The sequence below is a fragment of the Eublepharis macularius genome, chromosome 18 (assembly GCF_028583425.1).
Source record: "Eublepharis macularius isolate TG4126 chromosome 18, MPM_Emac_v1.0, whole genome shotgun sequence".
Lineage (NCBI taxonomy): Eukaryota > Metazoa > Chordata > Lepidosauria > Squamata > Eublepharidae > Eublepharis > Eublepharis macularius.
Window position 1 is genome coordinate 17,988,126 of NC_072807.1, and position 26,120 is coordinate 18,014,245.

The following is a 26,120-nucleotide window of genomic DNA, read 5'->3' on the forward strand; positions in this document are numbered from 1 at the left end:
TGAGATCTGACCAGATCAGGCTCACTTGGGCTATCCAGGTCAGGGTCACATTATACGAGAGATTGCAAAATGGTGCAAGAAGGGAAGCCTTTTGAAATAGGGGCTGCACTGCCTCCTTGTCTCTGAAGACCCCAACCAAGTCTACTCCGATCCGTGTAGCTTAGCCCCACGTGGGGTTCTGCTTCTTGATCACTCCAGAGTGTGACTGAACGTCGGAAACTGACTTTTATATATGTAAATGATCTGTGTATGCTTTTCTTTCCAATGGAGACCCGAAGCGGCCGATGATATTGTTCTGTTCTCCTCCATTTGACCCTGACAACAGCCCTGTGAGCTGGGTTCTGCTGAGCAGGACCGGCCCAAGGTCAGCCAGCAAGTTTTCATGGCAGAGCAAATATTGGAATCTGAATCTCCCAAATTCTAGACCAGCGCTCTTAATGGGCATACCATTCTGGGTCTCATATTAGGATGAGTAGGGTTTATGCGGAGGAAGTGTTGTGTGTGTGTGTGTTGCAAGAATGTCTGTCTGCTCTGTGTGCATCTGCGGTGGGGATACCCGGTGGGTGGGTGGTACAAAACTGTTGAGATTTTAGCAAGTGTTCCCATTTCAGTCATGGAAGAGTTAAACTGATTTGTGTTACTTAATTAGTAAATTTATTTGCATGTAGCCACTTATACCTCGAATTTGGATTCCTGCCATCGGAGTCTCTAAGCATAATGAAGTAGATTTAGGATTTTCTATTGGGCAACCTGGTTATTGGGAGGGCAATTAAGTGATGCTATATACTGAAGTTTTATTGCTCTTTGTCTCAGTCAGTTACTTGCTTTCTCAGTTGCTTTCTCACTCTTTCTCAGGGCCAAGCTACACATGACGAATGACACTTGAACGGCAAGTGGATTGAGTGGAGGGCAAGTGAACAGGGAGAAATACACTTGCTGTTCAAGTGTCATTCGTCATGTGTAGCTTGGCCCTCAGTTACTTTTCTAGCAAGGTATAGTCAGTTTAGCAATTTATTATTTTTCTCCAAATGTAAACCCTATTTTTATCCTTTAGTAAAGTATTCTTACAGAGCTACACTGGAGTCTGTGTCTATTCTCATTACTTCCAATGCACAATCTCTGCATTAGCTCTGCAAATTTCTCAACAAAGACCCACCCCCTAGTTACCCCAGCCTTTTGCAAGATGTCTGGTTCCTAATGCAATTCTCTGTCCTCTTTCCTGGTCACAGTTTTAGCGTGACCAAGAATGTCAGGAATGCTGAGAAAGAGATAGATGAATGTTGTGGCTAGTTTATTTTTAAAGGGCATGTGGTAAATCAAAGTAAAGATAAGGGCCCTGTTCCGAAGCTTCTAATTTAAAGATTCAGCACACAACAGAAGGCACATGGAAGGAGAGAGAGCTGTTTGATACAGCAACACAAAGAAGTGAGATTTGCTTATCGCTGTTTTCTTTTAAAAATCTTCCTTGGGTCAAGCTGATCTGGATAATATTGTATCAGGACAGTCTTTGCTAAACCCTTGGCAAGTGGAACAAATATATACGCACACAACCCACACACACAGGGCTGTCTGCTTGCACTTAAATTCTCTAATCTACATTTCTGAATCTCTCAGGACTTCTTGTCTTCATTAGAGAAGCATCCTGTGAAACCCAAAAACTTGCCTGTTATCCTAAATTGCTGGTGCATGTCTGTAAGATGCCATCAAGTTGCAGCTGACTTATAAGGACCCTGTAGGGTTTTCAAGGCAAGAGATGAACAGAGGTGGTTTGCCATTGCCTGTCTGCATAGAAACCCCTAGACTTCCTTGATAATAATCTCGCATCCAAGGGCTAACCAGGACCAAATATGCTTAGCTTCTTAGATCTGATGAGATTGGGCTAGCATGGATCATCCATGTCAGGGTAAATTGCAGATACTCACTGGGAAAAGATTATCTGTTTCTCATTTAACTCGTGAGGGTGCTCTCAGACAAAAACTCCTCACTTTCAGCCTCTTCCCTTTGGGGATGATGATAGTGATGGTACTGCTAGCCTACCTCATAGGGCTGTTGTAAGGATTGCTGTGGTAACTTACATGAAGGGGCTTTTAACACTATTAAGTGCCAAGTGGTGTTGGTTACTCTTGTCCTATGATTTGGCAAGGCCCTGCTCCTTGGAAAATATTTTGTGCTATTGTCTAATTGAGACACCTTGAATTATCTCGCCCTGCCCATGTTCTGTGTTGAAGAACATGATAAGCTTATTAAACCAAATACAGCTGCCCAAATTTCCAAAAAGTGGGTGAGAAATTCCTCTAGGTGGCGATATATAATCACAAATGGGGAGAGAAACGCCAAGTTTAGTATTCTCCCTTCTGGCAAACTTGCTCTTTCTTTCCCTCTCATTGAAGTTTTTTTTTAAAAAAATCATTTTAGTCTCTCTTTCTTATCTGTTATTTCAGCCCCAATCTGCAGTACAACTTGTAGAAAATCTTGGTAAGTAAACGTGGAACAGAAGCCGCTTTAGCGACTGAATCACAGAATCACAGAGTTGGAAGGGGCCATACAGACCTTCTAGTCCAACCCCCTGCCCAGTGCAGGATCAGCCTAAAGCATCTCTGACAAAGATTCATCCAGCCTCTTCTTGAAAACTGTCATCGAAGGGGAGCTCACCACCTCCCTAGGCAGCTGATTCCACCTTTGAACTACTCTGACCGTGAAAAAGTTTTTCCTAATATCCAGCCAGTACCTTTGTGCACGTAATTTAAGCTTTGGGTCCTATCCTCTGCTGCCAACTGGAACAGCTCCTTGCCCTCCTCCAAATGACAGCCTTTCAAATACTTAAAGAGAGCAATCATGTCCCTCCTCAACCACCTCTTCTCCAAACTAAACATTCCCAAGGCCCTCAGCCTTTCCTCGTAGGGCCCAGTCTCCAGACCCCTGATCATTCCCATTTCTCTCCTCTGTGCCCTCTCGATTTTGTCCACATCCTTTTTGAAGTGGGGCCTCCAGAACTGCATGCAGTACTCCAGGTGTGGCCTGACCAAGGCAGTATAGAGAGGGACTATGACCTCCTGCAATTTCAGTGCAGGAAACTCTTGACACTCTTCAAGTTGAAGTTCTGTTATATGGAGTTGCTTAGGGTTGCCCACTGATCTGGAGAAAAAACCCTAAATGACTAGGGAGGGGTGTGCACATATTTTTCTTACAAGAGAACCCAGGGACAAGTGTAGAACTCATAGCAGGAACGTCATCTGCTTTTAAAATGGTATATCTCCGATGAAAACACAGGTTTTGTGCTGGATTCCATTTTGGTGTTTTTGCCAAACCAGGATTGCTAGCACTGCTTTAGCAAATGCTGGGAGATTTTGAGAGAGATTCCTGGGGAGGGTAAAGTTTGGGGAATGTATGATATAATTTCTGAGCAAAGCTCTAGGAAGTACCCCTAATCTCTATGATAAAGATCATAGAGACATGAGGGAATTTCTAGAGCATCAATGTGAGTGCCATTTTTGGACAACTTTTTCCCCCACCTTGAATTTCTTAAGAATGAGATATTGGTCCTAAGGGTGGGAGTTTATGCACCATGGGCGAACAAATGACAAGCCTACCCTAAATTGCTGTTCCTTCTCTTCCACTTTCCCTCAGTTTACCTAGTTACCAGAATTTAAGATTTCATATATTACCATCCTCAGGATTACTTAATAGGGAAATACATGAAGAGATCTTTAATTCTTGTCTGGGGGAGTATTCTTTGCAAGCAGAATTCACGTGAACATTTTTTTTGTAAAAAAAAAAAAGCTTGTTAGTACAGTTTTCCCCATATTCATCCAAAATACTATGCTTGTGAATACACACACACAGAGCAAGCATCCATCTAACAGAAAACATGTCTGTTGCTTAAAGACAGAAATAATTATTATTTTTTAAAAAAGACCCCTAAATATTAAATGCAAGAGTATATCAACTTCTCATTCAGAATGTTAGAATGTTAGAATAAAACAAGTGGTCTTTGTTTTATTTCATGTGGCCCTTGTCAATGAAGGCTGAGTTTAACCCTTGGACACAGCTAGATTCTGTTCTTGCTGTAACAGTTTTTACAAATGTGTTGCAATTATGTGAATTTAAGCCTTGTTGCAACTGATCTGCCATTCTCTCTATCACATTTATATCCTGCATTTCCTCTAAGGAGCTGAGCATGGCATTTGTGATTGTCCTGACTTTGAAATCCAAGGGTGGTGATGTTCCAAAATCTTTGTGTGTGTGTGTGTGTTCTCCCCTCTCTTTCAGTAACTGAGAGAGGGTATCCATTGTTGGCAGAGTGCCTGTGCAGCAGTTAGGACATTGAACTGATTAAGAGTAACAAAAGCTTTAGTAATAAAACTATAGCAAACTGAATAGGAAAGAGAAGAAATAAACTAGCTGCCTTGCTAGTTGAGAGTGTTCTGGAGAGTTCTAAGAGTAGCATTCTCTAGAAAGACAAACCCTTTATTAGCAAGAAGGTACTCCCGCTATAGTCCTGTCTAATTAGAGACAGCTGCCCATATAGAATCTTCTTGTGTGGGGGGAGGCACATTTTCGGACTTGAGGGTCACATTTTGGTCTCTGCCAGCTTTTGGGACTCTGAGCTGGACATTGGCTCATCAAAGCTACTTAACATTTTTTCAGCAGCATAGTCCCATTGACTAGAGATGTTGGGAATTTTATATTGAACATTTTTGACAGTCGAACTTACCCTGTTTGAAGATGTTGGCCAGACACGAGTCTATAATCTTGTCTATGTGATTTGTGCCTGTCAAATAGGTTTCTCTCCTCCCGCCCACCCCAAAAAATGAAGCCTGTGCTAAGATGCTGCTAATCTGAACAAAGACACAGTGATTTACATGCTTAGATGGAAACCGAATGTTATGATTTTTTTAAAGAAACAAATGATTTAATTGTGATTGCTTTATGTGGTTTGTGTGACTGGTTTCATCACAGCTGTATCCAAGGTAGTGAGCCTGTCTCCCTGCTTCCCTGCTTTTTTAAAAATTAGAAATTGCTAGTGTGAATGTGTGTACTAATGGGCTATTACCACTATATCTGATTTCCAAGTTTATATTTTTGCAAAAGATCTCCAGCCCCTTTCTTTGAAACTTGTGTTTGTGGTGCACTCAAGTCATAGCTGACTTATGGCAACCTCTGGTGGGGTTTTCACGGCAAGAGACTATTAGAGGTTATTTGCCATTGCCTGCCTCTACAGCCCTTGTCTTTGCTGGAGGTCTCCCATCCAGTTACTAACCAAGGCCAATGCTGCTTAGCTTCTGAGATCTGATGAGATCAGGCTCACCTGGGCTATCCAGGTCAGGGCCCCTGAAATGTAACTGTTTTTTTAAAAAATGAAAGTTGGGAATTCAGACATTGTGGCAATAGATCGTTAGAGTGTTTGTTCATTCATTTGCTTCATTTATACGCCACCTTTCTCACTGAGACTCAAGGTGGATTACAAAATATTTTTTTTAAAACGTTTAGTCAAACAGCAAAGATGTTCAATAAACAATGTAATAGGACTAGGATTACAGAATTGGAATACACTACAGATATTGTCTGAGGCATGACATACTATAATACAGAAATTGGATTACAATGGCAGAAAACAGTGTAGTAAAAGGAAAGTGGTACCAAAAAAACCCTTGCTATAGACTACAAAACTATTCCTTATAAAGAGACCTTATGTGCTGTTCCATTATACCAGGGTTTCCCAACCTTTTAACATGAAGGAACTCCTAAATTAAATTTTCAAATCCTGAGGAATCCCTACATATGAAAAGGTTTACAGGCCATAAGAAATTGATGGTGGGAAATGCAAGTCAATTACTGCTAAACTATTGTCAAGAAAATGTATTTGTAAACAGCTGTTACATACACATGATTCTATTCTATTCTATTCTATTCTATTCTATTCTATTCTATTCTATTCTATTCTATTCTATTCTATTCTATATATGTGTGAGCTTGTGTGTATGTGTGTGCGTGTTTGTGTGAGAGAGAAAGAGAGTGCACTTACATAATCTTAGTGACTAAAATATTTTGAGAGATATTTGGAATTTTTCATGATATTTCAAAATTTCTGCTTCGAGTAGCTTACCTGTTCAATGGCCCCACATTATCGCAAAGCTTATTTGTTAGCTCTGTTTAATGTGTTACCTTATGCGATATTTTATGGGAGATTTCATAAAACGCCATATGCTAACAGGTTATGCACTTAGGCTCTGCGAGAGATAGAAACTCTGGAACATGTTCTCCTGTATTGTACTTATTATTGTAATATCTGCCCCACACTTATTGATCCATTGTTGAGAGCAGGGCTTTTTTTTCTGGGAAAAGAGGTGGTAGAACTCAAGACCGCACAATGACATCACTTTGGGTCAGCTGGAACAAGGGAGGAGTTTTGTAAAGTTTAAATCACCCTCAGTGAAAATGGTCACATGGCCGGTGGCCCTGCCACTGGCACGGAGGGCATTCTAAACTCCCCTCTGTCTGGAGATCAGGGGGCGGGGCCATTGGCCATGTGACCATTTTTAAGAGGTGCCGGAACTCCATTCCACCACATTCCCACTGAAAAAAAGCCCTGGTTGAGAGAGCAAATAGGGAAACCTGATAAGTGTAAAATTATTTTCCTATTGGCTACTCTGAACCAAAAGGTGATCGAAACTGTAGCTAAATGTTTGTATCTTGCGTCTATGAGGCGAGTTACATATTTGTAGCTGTAGTTTTGACTGCATGGAGTGGGTTTGTTTGTCATTAATATGGTTGTAGTGCCAATAAAAGTTGCTCCTGCATTTACAAATGTCTGCTTATCCCACGATTTCTCATAGAACCCTAGTTGGGAAACACTGTGTTTAGGGTTACCAGGTCCCCTTAACCTCCTGGCAGGAGGGCAGGCAGCACTCACCATCTGAACGTCCTTGTGCGCATGCGCATTTCTCGTGTGGTGCAATGACATCACATCTGGGAGTGATGTCATCCCATAAACCCTGGGAGCGCTCCTGCACTTCTCAGCGGGCTGATTCTTAAAGAATCAGCCTATTGGGGGACCAAATTAGCCTGGTGCGAAGTGCAGGAGCACCTCCAGGGCCTGTGAATGATGTCATTCCTGAGAGTGACATCATTGTGCCACATAGGGAGCATGCACTGGGAGGCCCAGTTCCCCCACCTTTCCCCCCTGCCAGCCAGGTGAATAGTGGTGGGGGGCAAAGGCTGGAAATGGGGGATCTCCCGCCCCCACCGGGGGGACCAGCAACCCTAAGTGCCTTTCACTATAGCTCTAGTCTCTTTCACCATAGCAATTACCACTTTTTAAAGAAGTCTTCAAAAAAAAGCCTCTCTAGCTACCCAACAGGGAAAAATGGCAGCCACAGTTGCAGGGAAAGCCAATTGCAATTGGCGAATAGGACAGGCGATGATCCTTGGTTACTGTCCCCACGCTGGCTACTGAATGAACTTGATCCAGCAAAGCCCCTGCTGTGTGTGCCCGCAAAAGTCCCTTGAAAAGAGAAAGTGAGACTTTCTTCAATAAGCATTTCATTACCCTGGAAAAAAGCATTAATATAAGTGCTGCCTGGTGCTAATTGTTATCATATCCGAAGGATCAAAACACTGCCAAAGTGTTTCATTATCGCGTTGGTCACCTGGGTAATTTAAAAGGGGGGAGGGTTGCAGAGAGAGAAATGTTTTTTTTTTTAAATACTGCAAGCAGCCAAAGGGGTTGGGGAGGTGCATTGGATCAGTATTGTGAACAGCCTTTGAGTCTTGCTTTTCATTGATTTTGAAAACACAGCTATGCCTTTTTATAGGGACAGGACTTAGGAGGGTAGCTGTTTTGGCCTGCAGTAGAAGTTGTGTCCAGTGGCCCTTAGAGACCAATGAGATTTTCAGGGTGTATCTTTCGAGAGTCAGAGCTCCCTTCTTCAGACATTCGAAGAAGTCTGAAGAAGGGAGCTCTGACTCTCGAAAGCTTACATCCTGAAAATCTTGTTGGTCTCTAAGATCCTGCTATATGGACAGAAGAGCTCCCATAGTGATGTTGGAGTACCTACAGGCTGAATTAAAAGTTGTGCAGCAGATGCATTCTATGGTCATAGATCCAGAGGAGTTAGCCGCGTTAGTCTGTAGTTGCAAAATTGTAGAGAGTCCAGCAACACCTTTAAAACTAACCAACTTTATTGTAGCATAAGCTACAATAAGTTTATGCTCATAAGCTTATGCTACAATAAAATTGGCTAGTCTTAAAGGTGCTACTGGACTCTACTATTTTGCAGCAGATTCTGGAGCCAATTCCTATAGGTGGAGGATGGGGGAAGAATGAAATGGGATCCCTGTTTCGTTTCATTGAGAAACATTGTGGTGGAGTGGTTAGAGTTCCAGGCTTGTATCTGGAGGACCTGGGTTTGAATGCCCGCTTTGCCATGGAAGCTTGCTGGGAGCCCTTAGGGGCTAGCTTAGACTCTCGGCTTAACCTACCTCATAAGCTTTGTGTCAGGATAAAAGGGGAGAACATTGTAAGCCAGTGTGAGATCCCATTGGGGAGAAGGGCAGGGTATAAAAGAAGTAAAAAAATAAAATATATTTCCTCTACAAGAAGAAAATCAGCTCAGGGAGAGCAATCTTTAGTGGGCCAGTGATGAGTGGAGAAAGGGTTAAGCACGTAAACCACGTTCAGTCCCCTATACATGCTTTCTCATTGTGGTGGTGAGAAAAAGCACTATTCATGCATCTCAGCTTCTAGAAATGATTTTCCTCTTCATAACATCTGAAGCTCTGACTCGCATGAAAGCTCATGTTGGAATCCATGTTTGTCTTGATGGGCTAGTGGACTTTAGTTTTATCTCTAAGTGTTTTGTCAGTAATGGGAACAGGGCTTTTTTTCTGGGAAAAGAGATGGTGGAACTCAGTGGGTTGCCAGCACAGGGGGCAACTCCTGGTGGGAAGTGGTGGCCCTGGTACCACATGTGCACACACAAAGTACGCACATGCTTCCGGGACTGCGCAATGATGTCTCGTTGGGTCAGCTGGGACAAGGGGAGGAGTTTTTTAAAGTTTAAATTGCCCTCAGTGAAAATGGTCACATGGCCGGTGCCCCCCCCCGCCCTGATCTCCACGGTGCAGAGGGCGATCTAAGCTCCCTTCTGTCTGGAGATCAGGGGGCCATGTGACCATTTTCAAGAGGTGCCGGAACTCCGTTCCACCATGTTCCAGCTGAAAAAAAGCCCTGAATGGGAATATATATCTACACAAAAAGGAGGACATTTTAAGGGTCAAATTACATGTGATGGGGCTGGAATTCTTGATATGTCTTTAAAACACCAAGAACTGCACCCAGTCACCTGATCTCAAGCATGAGTGTGGTACCACGTGTGCCACCCTTCCCAGTGCCATTTTCCCTATAGATATTGTTAGGCATGGTGGGAGGGCGGGACAAGAGACAGCCATCAATATGCCTACTGATTTTATTATTAAAATTATGCTTCGTAACAGGTTCAATAATTAAAAATAATGTTTTCTACTTTTAATAATGGGGGTATAGGCATATGCTTTATGTAGCTCTTGTGAGTAATTGCAACCACATTTTGGAAATTGTGTGGTGTTCTCATCACCCCATCTTTTTTTTAAATAAAAAGTCGGCCATCAATATAGAATTTTGCTGTTACCCCTATTATTCTTCATAGCAGTGTGGAGGAAGGAGGGATAATTTATATTGAAAGAGTATTGCAAAGGCAGATAGTTAAATTCCTCCTGCCCCTCCCCACAGCTTGCCCCAGTTTGGTTAAGAGCAGCAGGACTCTAATCTGGAGAACCGGGTTTGATTCCCCACTCCTCAACTTGAAGCCAGCTGGGTGACCTTGAGTCAGTCACAGCTTCTCCGAACTCTCTCAGTCCCACCCACCTCACAGGGTGATTTTCATGAGGACTGAATCATAGCGTTGGAAGGTACATCCGGGGTTATCTAGTCCAACCCCCTGCACAATGCAGGAAATTCACAACTACCTCCCCCCACCCCACACACCCCAGTGACCCTTGCTCCATGCCCAGAAGATGGCAAAACACTGTCAGGATACCTAGCCAAACTGGCCTAGGGAAAATTGCTACCTGACTCCATGGTGGCGATGGGCATTACCCTGGTCATGTAAGAAGGGGCCACGAGAACTAAGCACTGATGTAACCCTTCCTGCCCGCCCTCTCATGATCTGCCTTGGTTCACAGAACCAACATTGCTGTCAGATGGCCATCCAACCTCTGCTTAAAAACCTCCAAAGAAGGAAAGCCCACCACCTCCTAAGGAAGCCTGTTCCACTGAGGAACAGCTCTAACTGTCCAGAAGTTCTTCCTAATGTTTAGCTGAAAACTCTTTTTGATTTAATTTCAACCTGTTGGTTCTGGTCCAACCTTCTGGGGCAATGGAAAACAACTTTGCGCCATCCTCTATATGACAGCCCTTCAAATACTCGAAGATGGTTATCATATCACATCTCAGTCGTCTCCTCTCCAAGCTAAACATAGTGAGTTCCTTTCAATAATAATAACATACTTTGTAAACCTCTCTGAGTGGACATTAAGTTGTCCTGAAGGGCGGTATATACATTAAATATTATTAATTATTATATAGTGAGTATGACAGTTCAAGTGATTTCCAATAACTCTTTTATTAACAGGAACATCACCCCTCAAAGCACAAACATCAAAACAGCAGTTATAGAACACTCAACTCCCCACCAAAGCACGCCCACGATTAAATTCAACCGATAGCAAACACCCGGTGTCCAGAAACCCTATTCGCTAGTTCACTAGTCTGTAGGGGAATCCTGATTGGCCGGTTCAACAACCCAGCCAATCGGAATACAGCTGTACGGAACCTTGCTACTAAAGCCTTTTTCTTGAAGTGCCCAGTACACTACATTAATGTCATTAATCCGGATGAGAGGGGTCTCTTGTGACTGCTTCTTAAAGTTCACCAATACATGGAAGCACTAAACTCCTGTGGAAAGATCACTGCAGTGATGCTTCATCCTAGGAGATAATCATCATTTCTGCAGCTGTGTGTGCAGCCCTGTGGCATGGAATTTTGAAAAGAATTTGCACAACCGCTTTCTCTCTTTTATAGTTTAGCCTGAATCAGGTGTAAGCAGTGTTCATCACTTTAAAATCTGTTTGGTGTTTCCATAGCCTACTGTGGCTCACCAGGCTTCTCTACTGTGGTTCCTAGTTCAAGTCCCAATGTCCACGAAGAACTCATTTCCTTCGGTAGTTCAGCAGAAGTATATCCTGAGTTATTTCTTGAGAAGCTGTATTTTGATCTTGCTTGCCAGTAGAGTTGCCAGGTTCAGGTTGGGAAATTCCTGGATATTTGGGGGGAGGGGGGGAGGAGAGGGTGGGATTGGGGAAGGGAGGGGCCTAAGAATGGTATAATGCCATAGAGTCCTCCCTCCAAAGCAGCCATTTTCTCCAGGGGAACTGATCTCGGTCGCCTGGAGATCAGTCGAAATTTCGAGAGATCTCCAGCCACCACGTGGAGGCTGGCCAACCCTACTTGCCAGTGAGGTGTTGATGATGCAAAGGGATAATGATATTTTTAATACATATATTTTGTTAATGAATGGTTTTTCGAGACATGTTCTTCAGTCCAAACTCGAGAAATGGGGCAGCTTAGAAACAAACGGAGTTCATCAACCCGTAACTTAAACGCTGGGCTTATCCCTTAAAATGTTCTGGCTTTGTTTTCAAAGGCCCGTTTCCTACCAAACTGGCATGGTTGAAGCAATGTGGTGGGTCTTCCCCCCCCCCCAAAGACAGAAGAATCCTTTTTGTTTGGTCCCCCCCTTTTTTTTTGGCAGCCAGCATTCTGTTTCTTGTTGGGCTGTTCGGCCTAAAAAGCTGTCAATATCTCTTTCATGGAGACTTTGAACAGATGCCTGACACAGTTGCTCAAAGGCTGCAAAAAAAAAAATGGGGGGGGGGGAGGACCAAAAAAGCCTGATCTCTGCGTAGACAAACCTAGACGCATAATCACCCAAGGATATTCTGTTCCTCCTCACACAGACACTTCTCTCTTCCTCCCCTACCTCACACAGTTTGCTCTGTGACACCCCGCTTTTCATCTGTATATAAAAATTAAAAATTCAAACAAAAATCTGGCCCACATGAAAAACAGGCCCCTTTTGGGCATATGGTTCATTATGCGCATTTGTTTAATTACTAAAACACTCGGGGATGTCTCTCTCTTTGCCTGCCCTAGCTTTCAATTTGCAAAGTTAAATCCATTCTCCGACACTGACTATTTTGGTCTTCTTCCCCTATAAAATCATAGGTGCGAAGCTTTTTGCATTAAAAAAAAAATCAAATTGTACGCATGCATGGTCTTGGGTGTCACATAGTATGTTATTAGGTGTGTTTACACTGGTTATTAGATCTCTTAAGATCAGGGCTTTTTTTACAGGGGGTACACACTGGTACAGAGTACCAGCACCTCTTGGGCATTTGGGATTTAGACTGAGAGGGGAGAATATCATTAGTACCGGCACCTTTTTATTTAAGAAAAAAAACACTGCCTAAGATTTGTGTGTATTAGGAACATGCATTTTTCCAAGTACACACTATTCACCATTTTGTCTTGTTTTCAGCCTCTGGATGTGTGTGTACCAAGACCCTAGACAATTGGATTCTAGGATGCATGTTCTAAAGCTGAAAATACACATTTTGTGCCTTTCAAACTAAAAGGTTGATTGTACATACAAAGAGGACTACATGTAGCATGTTTGCCTTGTATGCATGGTCAAATATATTAAAGGGCTAATGCCTTTAATTGATTTTTTTTCCTCCAAGGCAAACATCTGCTCCCATTCCCAATATCGGCACTGCGTGTCCAATGCCTTCAGTAAAATAATTTCTTGAGATTTGGGGTGTTTTTTTCCCTCTCCCCCTTATGCTAAATCAGAAATTTGGTCATCCCATTGGTGACTGAACATGGCTAAAATTCGCAACAGCGACTTCATGTTGATCTCGTTGTCAAGATTAGGAAATACCAACTAGGGATGTTTACCCGAATATTTCCGGTCTGGAAATACACCCAAAATTAATTTAATGATAATTTTGAGTATATTCTAGGTAGCCAAAACAGTATCTGGGATGCCAGAAAACCAAATATAAATTCCCCCCAAATCCCAGAAATATCTGGGAATATTCGGGGTTTCCATCTTAAGGCTCCCAAGACTGTTTTCCAACTTCTCAGGGTTCCCTGGCAACCCCTAAGGGGAGAGAGGCAGCAGTCCTAGGTGACAGGAAGGAGGCAGCTGTCCCAGGCTGATAGGATCAGATGTTAGAGGGAGAACTTGAACTGCCTGCTAAATCACGACATTTCTCAAATCCCTGCATGGCTCTGAGTGTGGGTAGAAGAGGATGAAAGCAGCTTGACTCCATTTTAGAGCTAGATTTTTTTGGAGTGGACCGCTGCTTGCTATTGCCCATCTGGTCTCCTTTAGATTTCTACAGGCTGCTGCCTGCCTAGGAACACCTTCTTGTTCTCAGCCTGCTGGACATCTTCAAGACTAGTAGAATTTGTTTCAATCTATTATTTCAAGAGGGTTTTTTGTGGGTTCTTTCGCCTTTTGGGTTCTTTTAAAAATACTTTTCCTTCGTTTGGTTTTGTTCCGGTTCTAAAAGGGTTTAAAAGGCTTCCGTTCAGTTCTCTTCTCTTGGCTTGTTTTAGAATTTTTACCTGCTGTGTATTTTCTCCATTTTTAAATACTTTTAATTTTTAAAGAGCTTGTGTACACTTTTTTTGGAGGGGGGATAATTTTCTAAGTTGTTATTGTTTTAAAAAGTTTTTGCATTTTCATGGTTCTGGTTTTACACTTATTCTTCTATAGTTGTTGTAAATGATCTTTCTACATTGTGTTTTTTGGGGGGAAATGTTTTCATGGAGTATTTCATCGGGCCAAGTAAATGGGCGTGGGGGGAAGGGTGGGAGCAGTGGATCCCCTGCCCCAGGCGGGGGAATGGCACCCCTACTTGCGACATCTTGTTCAAGGGCTTTAGAACTGAATCCCTTGGTTCAATTCAGTTGAAACTTGGGGTGGGGGAGTCCTTTGGTAGACAGGCAGCACTAGGTTGACTGCAATTTTGGTTTTGTTTGGTTGGAAAATAGACACTTCAGCCACCAGGGAAAAGTCCAACATAGCAAATAATGGAACTGGAACAAGTCTGGAATTCTGAAAGAACCAGAACCCAAATCCCAAAATGGTATCGGGGAAACAAAATAACCCATGGATTTATGCCCTTTCCAAAATCCGAATCCAAAAAATACTTTTTTCTTTCTTTCACATGTACAACCGTAGTACTAACAGTTGATTTTTTTTCCAGTTAATATTTCAAGAAAGCTTTGAACTGAAATGTAAGGAAGGTTTTAGTGGTCTATGACAGGGGTCCCCAACCCCCGGGCCATGGACTGGTACCGGTCCGTGGCCTATTAGCAACCAGGCCACACCAGCGGCATAGTGTGGTCTACTCCACGGCAGCACCAGCAAAGAGGCAGGAAGGTGAGTGGCGAGGCAACCTGCTTCCCCACTTGCCTCCCCGTTTCCCTGCCTCCTGTGCCGCAACATCATTATTTAATGCTGCTGCAGCAGCAGCAGCAGCAACAACAACAACAACAACAACAACAACAACAGAAATAAAGTGTGCAATTGTATCATCCCCAAACCATCTCCTCCCCCGGTCCATGGAAAAATTGTCTTCCACAAAACTGGTCCCTAGTGCCAAAAAGGTTGGGGACCACTGCTCTATGAGACCCTTAAAAAGTATCATTGGGTGTCCTGACAGACTCTAAAGACCATTGCTGTATAGTTGCACTCTTCTTCCATAAATAGCAATATTTTATTCATATTATCGATTTTTTTCTGTTAAAATGAAACCATTGCCAAATACATCTTTTTGAGAAAAAAAAGTCTGAGCAGTTAAGAAAATATTTCTTCTGCATGAGATGATTTATACAAAGTACAATTTAGAAACAGACACTGTGGTATAATAGAGCAGATAGTCTATAAGGGGAAGGTAGGAAGAGTCTATTAATAAATCACCAGCTTTTCATAGTATGGCCAGATGCGTGTGAAGTGTAGGAGAGAATCAGATGCCTTCATGGAGATGCATGGGGTGGGATATGATTCTAAATAGACATTACATCTGACACAAGTCAGGACATGGGCATGAGTCTAGGAGCAGAACTACAAGTGACAAAAGGCACAGGTTGGACATTTGTCAGCTTCCCTCACGTTTTGATGGGAAATGTAGGCATCCTGGTCTCGCAGCTTCGCTCTCTGACTGCTGTCCAATGAACTTTTCAACTGTCACTTGTCCAACATTCCACCAAGCTGCCTACATTTCCCATCAAAACTTGAGGGAAGCTGACAAGTGTCCAATCTGTGCCTTTTGTCAGTTGTGGTTCTGCTCTAGGACACGTAGAGCTAGAGAAAGGGGCAAACAGCCCTCCCCCTGCATCCATTTCTGCTGGCAAAAATGGTGTGGGAGAGAAGGCATAACCTTTATTGGCATAAAAAAACAGTAAAACAAAAGATGAAGGAATCTGAGAGATAAATGCCAAGGAGGTAATATAAAATCTCAGCCGGTCAAAAACCATAGTGAAATAAAAACCGAATAAAAGATATGCAATAAGATCTAAGTAATGTGTACTCCAGGGCCGATTCCAGACGACTAACCGGAAGGCGCTTCATGCCGCCATGTTCCGGATTGCGACGGGGAAAACGCGAAATATCGCGTTTTCTCGCGTGAGTTTGGCGCGACATGGCACCAAACTCACGCGAGAAAACACGATATTTCGCGTTTTCCCCGTCGCGATCCGGAACATGGCGGCATGAAGCGCCTTCCAGTTAGTCGTCAGGAATCGGCCCTGCTCTTAACTTGCATACATGTGATAGGAACTCAGCGACTGATGCAGTGATTTCGGGGGACTTATCAGATAGCAAAAAGTTAATTTCGTTATTAATCGTAGGCTGTGCAGAAGACAAAAAAGGGTGAATCAGGTGGTGACGCAGGGAGGAATAATGAGGACAACGGAGAAGGATATGTTGCATAGAATCAGGTTCCTTATAAAAGTAGGTACAGACTCGTTCCTTATAGGGGATACCCTTGTGTCTGCCTGTTAAGACAGCCGAGGGAAGGAGATTGAACCTGGTTAACATGAAGGCTCTGCGATGAGAAGGGAGGGAGAGAAGTCAAATATTCTTTCCTCCGCACTTGTTGCACTCCATAGCCCAGCAGTGCAACAGAGCAATTTTAAGATTACCGACACATTTCTTTGTTGGGACAGTGTGTGAGAACAGGAACCCGTATATCCCAGAACAATGGGTTTTACAAAAAAATAGCTCCCCTTCATAGAACATATAGCTAAGAACAACATATAACCAAAAAAATCCAGGTGACAGAGCAAATTGAAAGGGTGTCAAATTTTGCAGTACCGTTTACCCCAGAATTTTTGTTGTTAGATCTTTGGCCCTCTTCTGCTATCTCTAAACAGCAGAAGAATCTTATCGGTAGCTACTGCCAGACTCACTATAGCTGCTAGATGGAAATCACCTCCCCACACACACACACACGCTCCATTTTGCTGTGGCAAGAGAAACTTTGGTATAACTATGTTATGGATAGAATTATAAACAACCCTTTTTTTGAGACTAAGATAAATTTCTTTCAAGGGTATGAGAAATTCCCCTCAAGGGTATGAAGATACATGGGCTCCTATGGTATGCTGTTTAAATGACCTAGAATTATATCTTGAAGTTGGGAACGACTTTAGATAATATAAGGGGGAATTTGGTTATTAGGATGTTAGGATGTTACTTATTAGAATGTTAATCATAATAATAATAACATTTGATTTATATACCACCCTTCAGGATGACTTAACACCCACTCAGAGCGGTTTGCAAAATATGTCATTATTATCCCCGCAACAAAACACCCTGTCAGGTGGGTGGGGCTGAGAGAGCTCCAGAGAGCTGTGACTAGCCCAAGGTCACCCAGCTGGCTTCAAGTGGAGGAGTGGGGAATCAAACCCGGCTCTCCAGATTAGAGTCCCACACTCTTAACCACTACACCAAACTGGCTCTCTCTGTTATATAAGTAATTTTAAAACTTTTATCACATGAGTCCCTTTTTTTAATTTGTTATATTGTATGCGATAACATTTTTTAATAAAAATAAAATTAACCCCCCCCACCAAAAAAAATCCAGTGTACCAAACCATGAAGTTATGAAAATTTCAACTCTATGAACACTCATGACTATACAACCTTAGTCGGACCTTGCACAACAACAAATGATATGCTCGAGCAACTTATTCAATCATTTGGTTCGTCATGATACATCTTATCCTTCTGAACAATCAAAAACAAAATAAAGGTTTCAATCTTGTGCAACATTGAAAGAATCCATGCAGATAACCACCTAACTAAGATATTGATTCAACAGACATATAGCATAGGAATGTTAATATTGTACCTTGCAGCAGCTGGTTTTATTGTTATTTTTAATGTTATCGTTCATAAGAAGTTAAAATCAATTTTAATAAAAGTTTTAAAATTAAAACAACAAAAAAGAACAGGTACCCGTGTCTTGAGTTTAGTCACATGTAACATCTAGCTAAGGAGGAGAAATTACTGAGGAAAGTAGCAGCTGCAGTCTTTCACAGCCATTTCTTAACATGATAATAATAATAATAACAACAATAATAACATTTGATTTATATGCATTCAGTTTGTGATGTGGTTTGTGCAGCTTTTGCGTGGAGGAGAAAAGAGGTAGTTACGTTAATCCCCTCAAGTATGAGAATTCTGATTTTAAAAAAAAGGACTATTTGAGGTCTGTGATTCCAAAACAATATATCTAGCAATGTTGGCTTGGTACTTCTTTGGGGATTCAGTCAAGCTGGGGCCACTTGGTATAGAGATAGTCAGAACCACCCGATATGGTACAGAGGTACCCCCAAACCACTCTTCCTTCAGTGGTACAGACCTAGTTTCTTTCAATTCAGTTTTTATCATCCCTTCCAACTTTTAATGCCAATTTTCTTTAAGCAAAATGAAATCCTATAGATATAAGTGTGCTGAGAACTTGGACATGATCAGCAGGTGAACTGACCTTGCCCCACACTCTCTCTGTTACACTCATAGGGTTACCAGATGACACAATAAAACAAAACAAAACAAACGGACTTACCGGTTTAGAACTTTTTAGGCGTATACACAGCATGTGCTCGATCTTGGAGCCAGTGTGATGACGTCATTTCTGGAAGTGACATCATCCACCACCCCCACCACCTGGGCAGCTCCACAGGGTGAGAGGCAGAGTGGCAGATCAAGGCTGGCCGAGGCCATGACAGCACCTCTGTCTCTCGCCCAGCCAGCCTCACTGAGGGGTAGAGTGCCATGATGAGGCCAGCCCAGGCCGCGGCAGTACCTCCGTCTCTTGCCCCGCCAACCTTGCTGAGGGGCAGAGCACCATAGCAAGGCCAGCTGGCCAGACCATGAGTCTGGTATTTTAATTTCATTTTCCTCATACAGTCCATAAGAATACCGGACTGTCTGAGTGAATACCGGACACTGGCAACCCTGTATGCACAAGGTGGTCTCCTGATCTGACTACTTTAATGCTCCGAGCCTAGGTGATGTTAGTCTCAAGCGTAACGCCATGTCACATAGCTTTTCACCTGTGCAGTAGCCATAGGGCCAGGCTGTTGCAATTAGCAGGTGCTTTTGCTGAGTCAACAAACTAAATCATTCTATTTATTGCATATGAAGCAGTACCACCCCCCCTCCCGAGGTTATGAAGGGGTCACTTAAATTGATCAACTTTTATTGTAAAGCATGGAGTTGCTTGCAGTTCACCTCCCCTTTAAGCCTATGCCATCAGATACATCTTATAGATGCATTTCACTTTTAAATGATTAACTTTAGAGAGATTGCATTGCCATCTTTTTGCATTTGTGCAGTCAGTAGCATCTGTTTGAGAAGCTATCAGAAGAACTAATAGAAAGATTAGATGGCTTCAAAGACCATTCTTGTATGTACACGTACACACTCATACACTCAGAGCTACTTGTCCTGCTATTAAACTTCTCTCCAAATCTGTTTAATGTTTTTTCCTTTGGGTATAAGCAGGGCTGATCCAAATGGGCAAATGAACTCGGGTGCCCCCCTTGGTCTCTACCGTCTGAGCCTTCCTCCCCAATGCTTAACCCACAAATATGAATTTTCTAGTCAACTGTTTCGATTAGGTGAAAAGGGTACTTATTCAGTTTGGTTATCTTGCATCAGGTACCTTTTGAGTACCATATGCAAGGATAAAATGTCAATTTGCCTAAGGTAGCTAAAACCTTAGGCCAGTCCTGTGCATTTATAGTTAATTTACCACATTAAGGCTGGAATTACAAGTGAGTGTGTTAGGTTTTCTTCTCCTCGGACCGACTCAAAACAAAACCTATCCACCTCTCCACCATACGTGCATGACGTCGCTGTTTCTTCTTGGGATTTAGCAAGTGTTTTCATTTCAGTCATGAAAGAGTTAAACATCTCAGGTGAGATTCAGAGCAGGCTTTGTGTTCATTCTTTTCCTCCTCTAATCAAGCACTTATTTGCATGTGAGATCTTCTGGGAGGGTTTAACACTCACAACTTGTGTTTCTTGGACAGCAGACCACCACTCCTTTTCCCTTGATGCATGGCGAACTGTTTCTGAAAACAGAAAGGACAGTTGGTCAAAACATAGGGTTCTCTGGGTCCCAGGCCTGAGTGGAAGTAAGGTTTGATGACTGCTGCCCAAATAGCTCTTGTGTCTGCTTCTCCCGCTCCTTGGCTGCTACATGTAGAGATGGGAAAACTCAAAGTTATATATGTACACTAGAGATGGGCACAAACTAGGAAAATGGCAGTTCATTGTGGTTTGTTGTTCGTCGTGTTTAATGAACCACAACCAGGCGTGAAATTGCCCAGTTCATGAACCAGTTCGTTTGGTTCATGAATACATCACTTCTGGGGCAGCAGAAGGTTTGCAGAAAGCCCCCCCCCCCCCATTGCCTAGGTAACTAATTGATCAGTTCCAGGCTGTCTGCAGTGATGAACCAAAAAACAAATCAAACAAATCAGCCTAAAAATCATAGCCGTTCATTGCAGTTCATCAGAAATGCCCTCCGACGAACCACTGGTTCACAAACAACAAAAAAGAGGCCCTGTTCATAACAAACTTTGGTTCGTATTTCGGTTCGTGCCCATCTCTAATGGACACACACGCATGTATGTAGTTAAGTTCGTACATATGAATGTATGTGCTGCACATTGCAACCAACTTATGGTGAACCCATCAAGAGGTTTTCAAGGCAAATGAGCACAGATGGTTTCCCATTGCCTTCCACTGAGAACGACTCCAGTCTTCCTTGGTGGCTTACCATCCACGTACTAACACAGAGAAGCTTCCGAAATCGGATGAGATTGGGCTATACCATGCTGAACCACCACTTCCTATCATATTTGAAATGAAATCCTGCCTTCAAGTCATAGCTGATTTAGGCAACCCTTGGTGGGGTTTTCAAGGCAAGAGACTAGCAGAGGTAGTTTGATTTACTTGGAAGGAAATCCCAGCTGAGCAAACGATCCCTGCCAGCCAACTAAACATGCACAGGAAGGCAGCCTTGCTGCCTATGGTGATATGTTACTAGAAAGTTTGATTTTATATCCCTATTTATTGCCACTTCTTAATTACATTAAGATGCTTGGCCCTTCCTTCTACAGTATTAGAAGACAGATATAATAAAATCCCCTATCTGGAAAGGCTTTGCTCCTGTCTTTTAAAACAGGTGGAAACTACAGAGCACATTTTTTAGCTGCCCATATTATAAGGAAGTATGGGATGAAATAATCACACTGTTATTAGGTAAAATCTCTGGTCTCACTGAAAAAGCTAGACTTGATTATCTCCTATCTGATAAAAATGTCAAGATTACCTAGAGTAGCCCAATATTACTGTTAGGTGATAGGTCTCAGAAACTATATTGTACTGTAACTAGATCTTCATTTCAAATTGTTTTATTTGTTCTATTGTATACCTTGAATTTTTGTTTTTAGCGTATCTGTGTCATATGATTGGTCAAATGACTGTAAATAAAAAATGAATAATTACATTATAAAGATACTTATTTTCTGAATTTTTCTATCTAAAAATATGATTTTTTTCATACGTGCATGACGTTGCTGTTTCTTCTTGGGATTTAGCAAGTGTTTTCATTTCAGTCATGAAAGAGTTAAACTGTTCGTGTTATCTACTTAATTAGTAAACTTACTTTGAATGTAACCATTAGAGCTTCAAACAAGATTCCCGCCATAGAAAGGGGAGTCACTAAGCATAATGAAGTAGGATTTTCTATTGGGCAGTTTGTTTATTGACAATTAATTGATGCTATGTACTGAAGTTTTATTGCTCTTTGTTCACTTGGTCTTCTAGTCTTCTCTAAGTTACTTTTCTAGCAAGATGTAGTCAGCTTAGCGATTTATTATTTTCTCCAAATGTAACCCTATTTTTATCCTTTAGTAAAGTATTCTTACAGAGCTACACTGGCGTATGTGTGAGTCTATTCTCATTACTTCCAATGCGCAATCTTTGCACAAACTCTGCTATATTTTCCTACATTTCTAAGTTCAGGTAGTTAAATCTTCCTTTTCTTATTACAATGTCAGTCATTTTTCTTCTATTTTCAGCTAGTGACAAAATCCAAGATGTATTTAGATTAATTTAGGTTGTTAGGTAAAAGGTAAAGGTACTCCCCTGTGCAAGCACCGAGTTGGTAGATGCACCTTAAATGTGCAATAATTGTTATGCTAAAAGCAGAGCATAGATAAATTTAAATATCTTAAGTATATTTATCAGTACAATTTTATGTGCTAACTAAATTAAATATGACCCAGCTCTTGCTCTTAAATTAGTGAGATATGTTTAGATTCAATAAGAAAGTAAGTATTGCATGTATTTAAACCTTGTTGCAAATTTCCAGTTTTTGTTGGGGGGGAAATAGGAGAGAAGAGAGTTCCGACTACCATCATGGCTCCAACATTTCTTGAAATTTGATATCTCTGGGGGGGGGGGAGGGGAGAGAATCAGGGCTACAGTTTCTGAACCAAGTACTGTCCCTGGGCCAATAAAAGAGAAAGTTAGTAAAACAACTCTCTCTGGGGAAGGCCCAGCTAGCCTTCTGAACACTGAAGAAGGACTGTCACTCTGAGCCAAAACAGACGAGACGTCTGACGCATGGAGGACACGCGTCAGTTTCCCGCAAGTTTCCACGAGCAATGTAGTGAGAAAGAACCTCTGTCGGGGAGAAGAGAGAGAATCTCCCCTCTCCCTGGCAGAGGTTCTTTTTTTAGGCGTCTCATCTAGCTTGCTCGGCTTCCTCTTGCTGCTGCCAGCGCACTCCCCTTGCTCCCATAAATGCACTCAGGAGCCGAGTGCACTGGCAAGGGCGAGAGGGAGTCGAGCCTAGAGAAAGATGAGATGTCTAGAGAAAGAACTTCTGCCAGGTTCTCTCCCTCTTCCCCCTTACAGAGGTTCTTTCTCACTACATTTCCCGTGGAAACTTACGGGAAACTGACGAGTGTCCTCCATGCATCAGACACCTCATCTGTTTTGGCTCTCAGTTGGTAGAGCATCTGCTCTATATGCTAAAGTTCTTGGGTTCTATATCTGTCGTCTCTATAAGCTGCTTTGGGTGCCCAAGCGGGATATAAATGCGGTAAAGAAATCTCTGGTTGATAGGTGTTGTGAAAGACTTCGACTTGAGACCCTGGAGAACTGCTGCCAATCAGAGTAGACAAGACTGACCTTATTTATTATTTATTTATTTTGCAAGACTGACCTTATTTATTATTTATTTATTTTATTTGACCTATATCCCACCCTCCCCACAAATGGGCTCAGGGCGGCTCACATCATCATCAAAACACAATAAATTAATCGTCAACTTTAAAAACAGATTTAAAAACGTATATTAAAATACTCCGGCGCCATTATACATAGGCTACTTTGGATACTAGTAAAAGACCTGCATGAGTCATAGCTGTGGGTAAAACGCATAGCCGAGGGCAGTCATAGAAGAGGTAGCGGTCTTAGATAGGATAAGAGGGGACACCCGCTGGTCCTCAACCAAAGGCCTTGAACCTTGGACCAATGGTCTATTTCAGCTTCATGCGCGGAACATATGAGAGCCAGTGTGGTATAGCGATTAGGGTGGTGGACTCGGACCTGGGAGACCCGGTTTCAATGGAGAAGGTGGGAATGTTGCAAGCCCCGTTGGAGGACAAGCAAAGTAAATGAATAAATAAGTTGCATTCATCACCTGGGTGGGGGGACATGCCTGGAAATAAAAACTGTGGGCACGTGCTGGGCCATTGAGCTTAGCTACTTCCGCCCCCCGCCCCACACACTTTGGGAGAATTTGCTCTCATGCTGTGCTTCTGTTGGAAGCTGACACATTCTTTCAACGTGCAATCAGATTTGAACTTGCCCTCTTTTATTTTTACCTTGAGTGTGGGTTTCTCAGTTTTCCTTGTTGGCAACTATGTAGGATTACATAAACAATGCCACAAAAATTCAAAGGCGATGATACTAACAATCCTAATGGATGCAGGTGCGGGGTTAAGCAATATAGCACACCCCCGGCAGATTCTCTTTCATTAATATGAAAGGAGGGGTGGGAGGAAATCAGAGGTCAACGTAGATTCAAGGATGAGTATTGGTGTGAATAAGGATTCAAGGAGCTTTATCTTTCACATCTCTTTCTCTAGCTTCATTTTTTAAAAAAAATGCAAATGAATTAAAGTAGAAAATATCTCCCAACGTTCCCTGGTCTTGCTTTTGTTTCTCTTTAGGTATTTGTGGTCACGGTTTGGCATTTTGAGTTGTACATGGTGCCCTTGGCTTTGTTGCTGCTGTTTGCTTACAATTTCTCTCTGATTACACCCGAGAAAGTCACCAATACCCAAGACCCTCAGGTAAGTAAAGCTGCCTTTCATATCGCAGACTTACTTGTAATTGATCAACAGCGGGGAAATGGATTTAATTGTCTTTGGAGAGGAACTGTTCCTAGCAAATTCGCTTCGCCTTGCCTCTTCTTTTCAGCCCCCCCCTTTCTTCTGTATAAAATACAAATTGAATGAAAACAGGAGATGTATTTAATTCTCTAGGTTGGAGGATAATATTCCTTATTGAGTTGATAACTAGTTTTCAGTGGTGTGTTGGAATAGTATGGCATTAGCTAGCTGCTCGGGAATGAGCTGTTCTGTACCATAAATTGTGGCGTTCATCTTCTGCATGATGCTTTATGTTGTGTGCTTTTTTATTCATATATGAAATGTCCTGAAAGTACTCGGGCATGAGAGTGAATATGAGCAACATAATGTGTAAGTTAAGCACAGGTGGTAGCAATTCTTGTAACCATAGAATTACTGTTGTAAGAATCACTTACTAGGTTGTCATGTATGGTAGATGCTCACTGCTATATTCAGAAGGGCTGGGTCGGGATCTACTTGCATGTGCAAAACAGCAGGTTGGATCTGATCACCTTTCCCATTGATAGAAAAGAAGGGGGGTCCTTTTTGACCATCCAAATAGTCGTACTGGGGATTATGGGACCTGCTTAACCAAAGATTTGGATGCTACCAGCTTTTCTGCTGATGAAAAATGGAGGAGGGGGAGGTCCTTACTGTGACCACCAAAAGAAGCTATGTTGTGGGTCATAGAACCTGAATGTAAAAAAGCCATGTTAAGGGGCTGTAGTAAGAAGAAGTGGCTGAGATGCAGAGAGAAATCTGGTCGGCTCCAATGCATAGACTTATTTCTTCTCTGCTGCTCCAAAAATCAGGGATTTGAGTTACAGGATGGTAGATTGTAGTGGAACTTCATGAGAAATCTTTTAATTATCAGAAGACAACCCTTACTGGATTGGACCTGCGGTCCATCCCGTCCAGCATCCTTTCTCACACAGAGGTCCAGCCAGTTACTCTGGCCCACAGAGTAACTGTGGTTCTAGAGCCCCGTGGCACAGAGTGATAAGCTGCAGTACTGCAGCCCAAGCTCTGCTCACAACCTGAGTTCGATCCCGGCGGAAGCCAGGTTCAGGTAGCTGGCTCAAGGTTGACTCAGCCTTTCCATCCTTCCGAGGTCAGTAAAAGGAGTATCTAGTTTCCTGGAGGTAAAGTGTAGATGACTGGGGAAGGCAATGGCAAACCACCCCGTAAAAAGTCTGCCAAGAAAATGTCATCATGTGATATCCCCCCATGGGTCAGTAATGACTTGGTGTTTGCACCTTTACCCTTTACCTACTCTGGCCCACAAAAGAGCATAGATGCTGAGACCTTCTCTTGACGTTGCTTCTTGGCACTGTTACTTTGAGGCTTACTGAGGTATAACGAAAGCAGCCACAAGGAATGTTCTTCACGTTGCAGGGGAACCCTGTATTTTATCCTGAATATGTGTAAAAGTAGCCCTTAACCTTGGCTGGGAATCTTGGCTTCCTCCCACCCTGGCTGAAATACGTTTGCGTGGCTCTTCTGCCCTTTTGAAGTGGGAGAAACTGCTCTCTAAGAGCTCTTAAGCGCGTTAAGCGAGAAGTTATCTGAAAAGCGATGTTTTTCAGTGCAGATAGTTCAGTCTCTTGAAGCTAGAAATAGGACGCCTGGTTGTGTTGTCGTGGATCTCCATTTTGTTTAAACCATAATGAAACAATTGGCCCTTCTGAACGAAAACTTTTTTTTTGTTTTGCAAGTGCAACTTTCTATATCTTCACAGCCATGTACGTGTCCCGTAAGGAATAAGAAATGTGAACAACAAGGCTGCAGAAAAACTAGGATATAGGTTTGTGTAAACTTGGAGGAGGAAAACCCACAGGATTTGTGCAGAGAGTGAGAGCCTTGCTACAAGTGACATTTTACACGTGAAGGATAAAGGATCATTTTCGCAAGTCTTTCTGGGAACTGAAGTTCCTCTCCCCCACCCCTTTTCCTTTTGTTCCTTCCCCTCGCTGCCTGAAGAGACAGAGAGAGCCTGCGGCAACAT

General features: G+C 42.5%; 1 protein-coding gene across 2 annotated transcripts in view; it reads left to right on the forward strand.

The window, feature by feature from the left end:
* Nucleotides 1-26,120, forward strand: part of MCTP2 (multiple C2 and transmembrane domain containing 2) — a 161,103-nt gene that overhangs the window by 106,855 nt on the left and 28,128 nt on the right. For both annotated transcript variants that reach the window (XM_055002760.1, XM_055002761.1), the window contains one exon: nucleotides 23,936-24,058. In XM_055002760.1, the coding sequence (XP_054858735.1) occupies nucleotides 23,936-24,058 (123 nt within the window). The remainder of the gene's footprint in view (nucleotides 1-23,935; nucleotides 24,059-26,120) is intronic.